Below are 6,000 nucleotides of genomic sequence, written 5' to 3' on the forward strand. Positions count from 1 at the left end.
TTTTCTCTTGAGCTTTAAAATGCAAAATATTCAGTCTTGTTTAATTAGATCACTAAGCAAACATTTTTCAAAACTTTCTATCATCATTGTTGTTTCATACTTACAACAATAATAAAAATACCGTTATTTCTGGGTTTGACCGCAGCATCTCTTAATACAGTCATCAGAAGAAAGTTTCATTTTCTAAATTGAAAGTAAGTAAAATTATGTTCTTCAGGCTTTGCTTGTCTTTTCCTTGGTCCATGGTTGTTTTAATACTAGTGATCTTAAGTTTAGGCATTGAAGTTAGCTAAATTTTAAATCTTTGAGCTTCGTAGATAACACATTATTTTGGTTTTATAAACTGAAGTTACCCATTTAGTCTTAAACTGATCACTTAAAAATTAATGTTTTCCTGATACTCTCTTTCCCAACTTTGAGAGGCCATGTTCATTGGATAGAATAAAAGCAATGGTCATTTCTGTTCTTTGATTGTGTGGTGTTGGCTAGAAGTAGGTTGGTTTGTTTTTATTTATTTTTTGCTTTCTCATATGTTTCCATACCTTCACCTAACATGAGATATTTTCAACTATTCTAGTTTTAAGACTTACTTACTTTTAAGTTATGTTTTGTTGACTGTGCAAAAATCCAATGTGGAGAACTTTACGTTAAAAAGATAGGAAAGCCTTGGTATTTACACAGTTATATTCCCCAGGCCTTTCAAAAAGTAGCATCAAATAGTTGATGTTAAAATTCATTTATTGGAAAACATGATTTATTGAGCCACTACTGTGGGCTTGACCCTGAGACCATCCAATAAGCAACACACTCTCTGGTCACTGGGCAGCCCTGATGAGGGGGCTGAAATAAAAATCAGCCTGAGGTTCCTCGCCCTGGGGGTTTTTTCCTGCTTCTCTGCCTAGCATTACATAAGACACTCGGAAAAGAGGTCCAAAAAACTGGACGGTACGCCCCATTAAGACATTACAGGACCATCCTGAAACTCCATGCATGACAGATACAGGATGGTCTGGAGAAAGAGTGGACGCCAGCCTGGGAAGGGTGGGAGTACCAAACATCCAGTTGCATTCCTCTCACTTCTCACGCCCCCCTGCTTGGGAAAATGTTTATAGCTGGAGCTGCAGTTGGTATCGACATAAACAGACTTCCCTCTCACAAACCAGTTGTTAGTTTAGGAAGCACTACTCTTTCTAGCTGTGTGAGGTCAAATAACCAAGCTGACTGAGCCCTCCACTTCTCAGCGATTTGTCTCCAGTCACTCAGCGCTCTTTCATGAGCAGCTTTGTTGGGAGTTTGCCTGGACACTGGCTTGAAGTCTTTACCCCTTGAATGGAAAATAATTTAATACCTTAAAGCCAATACTGAGAATTGAAGACATTTGATAATAGATGTCTTTGAGTCTTTACCCAGGGTACCTGCAAATGAATAAAAGTCTAAGGAAATAGCCTTAGTTCAAAATCAATTCTCTGATCATTCTGCTGATTTTTTTAAAAGATAAAATCTCAACAATATTATTCCTTTAAAAGAAGCTCCCTGCAAGTAAATAGAAAATGATTTGTTTTTAAATCTCTTAGTTTTTCAGTGGGTAAAAACCATGTATGAAATCTGCTGCAAAAAGAGACAACCATGAGATTAATTAAGTTGCTTTTTTTGGTCATTTCCAGCAAAGCTTGCTTATGCAGCTCTTGAATTCACCAGATAAGCTAAAAATAACTCATAGCGTATAATGCTTTTTGTTTACCAGATATAGCTATCTACTTCAGAGATTCTGTCCTTGAATTTTTAATAGCTCTGCAAGGATTAAAAGTCAACACTTCACCACACCAGTGTGTTAAAAGAACCTTCCTGAAGTCTGATTATTATTTGCCAGTTAATAGACTTTTCAATTAAAAAATATTTGCTCTGTCGTACACCTTTCCTCCTCTGTGTTTTCCAGTGGCAAGTTGTTTTGAATCTCCTTCCCTGTATTAGTCCAACAACTGTTAAAAAGCTTTGGTTGAAATTTTTAGCTGAGAAAGAAGTACAAATAAAAGAAGAAGCAGATGGTCCCTTTGTGACTGAATGAAGAAAAAGGGTTTTGAGAACAATATGTGAATAGGTGTAGTCTAATAAAACACTCAGCCACCTGCTGCCTGAATCCTTCAGAAAAGATTCTGTTGCATATTCTGGGGATTAACTATTAATGTATCCTTGGGTTGGACAGAAAACATAAACTCTGAGGGGTTTAGGGCCTTTTCTCTTTGTTTTGGTTGAGTTGGCTTTTCTAAATTTTACATTGTTTCTCAATTCAATGTATCTGCCCAAGAGTACAAGTCAAGTAACACATGGCTAAAGGAAGGAAAGGTAAGAAAGATGGAGTGTGGGCACTTCTTTTCCATCTTTGTTTTAAGTTTTCAGGCTTCTTGGGATTAGCTTGCCCTTGCAGGGGCACAAGCAAGAAGGCAATAGTGTTTGCAAACAGTGGCTAAATATTTAGGTGCTTTTCTTCTTAACAAGGCACTTTGATCCTTATTTGTGGACTTGCTTTGCTTTTCAGGGATTTAATCTTCAACCCGACTATCAGACCATAATCAATCCTACATCTACAGCTGCACAAGTGGTCACCCAGGCCATGGAGTATGTGCGCTCCGGGTGCAGAAATCCTCCCACCCAGCCCGTGGACTGGAATAACGACTACTGCAGTAGTGGGTAAGCGGCCGGCCATCGCCACCTGGTGGCAGACAGCTCTCATAACAGGCATATCGTGGAAAGATCGTTTATTTCTTCCAGCTTTCCAAAAGATAATCTGGAATGGTTCCATGTTCGCAAAACCAGAAATTTTTAAGCGTTCCAAGAGTAAATGCCTTTAAATCCTATTGGCTTTCACTGTGCACTTTCCCGTGCCCAACCCCACCGCTCAAGCTAGAGCAGATAGATGTATCTATCTCCCTTGGTCACCCGTAGCAAGGCTGTCTTGTTAACACCGGTTGTTTGTCTGTTTTCTCTCCACACAGGGGCATGCAGAGGGACAAAGCACTGTACCTTACCTGAAACTCCAGACACCTCTTCTTTCCACTGAGGCATTCAGGGAAGTCTTTTCACCGTGGATTGCTTTGTACAGTCAAGGCAGTTCTCCATTTTATTAGAAAAAATACAAGTTGCTAAGCACTTAGGACCATTTGAGCTTGTGGGTCACCCACTCTGGAAGAAATAGTCATGCTTCTTTATCTTTATTATTTTTTTAATCCTTTATGGACATTGTTTTTCTTTTTCCCTGAAGGAACTTTGGACCATTCAGATTTTATGTTGGTTTTTTGCTGTGAAGTGCTGCGCTATAGTAACTGCCTTAGCAACTATAGATGTCTTGGATAAAAGTCCTGGATTTTCCATTGGTTTTCATAATGGGTGTTTATATGAAACTACTAAAGACTTTTTAAATGGCTTGATGTAGCAGTCATAGCAAGTTTGTAAATAGCATCTATGTCACACTCTCCTAGAGTATAAAATGTGAATGTTTTTGTAGCTAAATTGTGATTTGAAACTGGCTCATTCCAGTTTATTGATTTCACAATAGGGGTTAAATTGGCAAACATTCATATTTTTAACTTCATTTTTAAAACAACTGACTAATAGTTCTATATTTTCAAAATATTTGAAAAAACGTACTCCCAAATGATTTTAATTTAAAAACAAATTGGCTTTGTCTCATTGATCAGACAAAAAAACGTGTGAGGGGAAGCGCAAACACCATTTATTTTGTACTGCAGAAAAATTGCTTTTTTGTATCACTTTTTGTGTAATGGTTAGTAAATGTCATTTAAGCCCTTTTATGTATAAAACTGCCAAATGCTTACCTGGTATTTTATTAGATGCAGAAAGAGATTGAAAACAGCTAAATTATAACCTTTACATAGGGCTCTGTATTATTGTTTCTTCATACTGTGTCTGTATTTAATCTTTTTTTATGGAAACTGTTGCGCCTATTTATGAAATAATAAATATAGGTGTTTGTAAGTAAATTTGTTAGTATTTGAAAGAGGTTTCTTTGATGTTTTAACTTTTGCTGGCAAAAAAAAAAAATTCACGCTTGGTGTGAATACTTTATAATTTAGTTTTTACAGTGAATAAAGCCAAACCTACTTTTCATTTTAGCAGCAAATTTAAGTAACCAGCCTCTATTTCTATATTTCTTTGGTTGACGCAAATGAAAAACTGTGATATTTAAGAATTTCTTTCTTCATACAATAGAACAGAAGATTGCCCTAAAAGTCACGCGGGCTCCAAGACTGAACAGATGAGCTCCCTTACCTGAGAGGAAAAGGTGGCTTCTTGGTTCTCAGCTGGTTTTAGTCATTTCTGTAAATGACTAAATTTCTGCCCCTCCCAAAAAAAGAATTAAAATCAAATCAGTCAAATTCCTCAAGCTGCATGCTTTTCACAAAATCCAGAAAACATTTAGGAATTAAACTAAGGACAGGAGAAAAGGGAAAGCACACGGTCCAGAATGTCTCAAAATGAAAGGTGAGTAACCAAACAGGAAAAATGAGATGCATTCCCAGTTTGAAATTTGATAGAAGTTGAGGATCTTGTTGCCATTTGTGCCTCCACAAGCTACTCTCTTTCCAGAACTCCTGGGTCTTCCAAGAGAATTCTGAGGGTACTGGGGATTTGCTAAAGAACCAAAAGCATTGAGAATCTGGCTGAAGGCTGGTATAGCTTTTACATCAGAAAGAACAAATTATGCCCTTAGAGAGTTATAGCAAGAAAACCAGTCTGGTTGGAAATCAAGAGAATGGCTGATGTCTTTTTCATGGAGTGTGTGAAATAAACTTAGCAATTTAAATACAAATATATGCATTATATAATCCAGTCAGAATTCAAAAAACAAAAGGTATGCTTGCTTTGAAATGATTTTAGGCATTGTACAACCTTGAATCAGTTGAGCATGTAATAACTAATAAATAATGCAGATCCAATGTGATTATTAAAATGACTGTAGCTGAGAGCTCTAATTTTCCTGTCTTGAAACTGTATAAGAACTCATGTGATTAGGTTCACAGTTTATTGTTTGTCTGTTTAGTATTTTAGAAATATACCAGCACTACTAATTACCTAATGTCTTTTATTTATTATATTATGCTAAAGTAACATTCTCACTTGTGTCAAGTCTAAACTGAGAAACTAATTACCGGGATGAGAACAACCAGCTTTGACAGGTGGGTTCTACAGGAAAGTACAATGTTGTTTACAGTTTTTCTAGAGCAGGTGTGCAACCAGGGTAGAGAGAGTGTTGACACTCAACACCAGAAACAGTAAAAAACGAAAAAAAATGTAAATAAAAGAAAAGACATCGTAAATAAAAACTCTTATGATGCATGACCGTATTCTATTTGAATATCCATCAGTCTCTGAAAGACACACCCAGCCAGAGGAGAGATCCCACAGTTCATGGCAGAAGTGATTAGGCCCAGAAGGGATGAACCCCAGCCACAGGTGTTCCTTCCTGAAACACTGAGAACACCCTCTGTCAGATGTTGCCTGAGAAACCCTCCACTTTTCAGAAAGCCAGAATCCAGCCTGGGCCCAGCAGCTCCCAACTTGTAACCATAAGGAACAGTGATGGTGTCCACCGAGTTCTCTGTTATATAGCTCTCATGGGATTCCCAGACTTCCAGAAAAGGCATTCTGAGAGACTTGGCGATAGTTCTGAACATAGAATATCTTTCCCAACACACCAAAGTCACAGTTATAACTCTTTAGAAAAGAAAAGAGAAAAAAAGGTCTGACAGCACTTAGGAGACGGTTGAGTTGTCTCTGTGATGTCCACAAGAAAAAATAATCCAAAACCCCAATTGCCATTCCATTGTGAGTGAGTTGACAATGGAAAATCAGTCACATAACAACTTCAGGTTTGTCAAACTAGCAAACGTGGCTAAGGATGAGAGCTGGTCTCTGGGATCCTTTTACCTTTCTGATCAAGGCATCAGTGATCCACCAACAGCTGTGACAACAAAGAACCGT

General features: G+C 37.5%; 1 protein-coding gene across 4 annotated transcripts in view; it reads left to right on the forward strand.

Moving 5' to 3' along the window:
- Positions 1 to 5,306, forward strand: part of TOX (thymocyte selection associated high mobility group box) — a 330,347-nt gene extending 325,041 nt beyond the window's left edge. Inside the window, exons 8-9 of one of the 4 annotated variants that reach the window (XM_088844457.1) lie at positions 2,537 to 2,688; positions 2,994 to 5,306. In XM_088844457.1, coding sequence (XP_088700583.1) covers positions 2,537 to 2,688; positions 2,994 to 3,030 — 189 coding nt within the window. In that variant the 3' untranslated portion in view covers positions 3,031 to 5,306. The remainder of the gene's footprint in view (positions 1 to 2,536; positions 2,689 to 2,993) is intronic. The other 3 variants (XM_088844456.1, XM_055432473.2, XM_088844458.1) reach the window with 3 other exon arrangements.
- Positions 5,307 to 6,000: the final 694 nt, after the last annotated feature.

This window comes from Moschus berezovskii, chromosome 16 (genome assembly GCF_049115385.1).
Source record: "Moschus berezovskii isolate FMDL1 chromosome 16, NW_MosBer_1.0, whole genome shotgun sequence".
In the NCBI taxonomy this organism is placed as follows: domain Eukaryota; kingdom Metazoa; phylum Chordata; class Mammalia; order Artiodactyla; family Moschidae; genus Moschus; species Moschus berezovskii.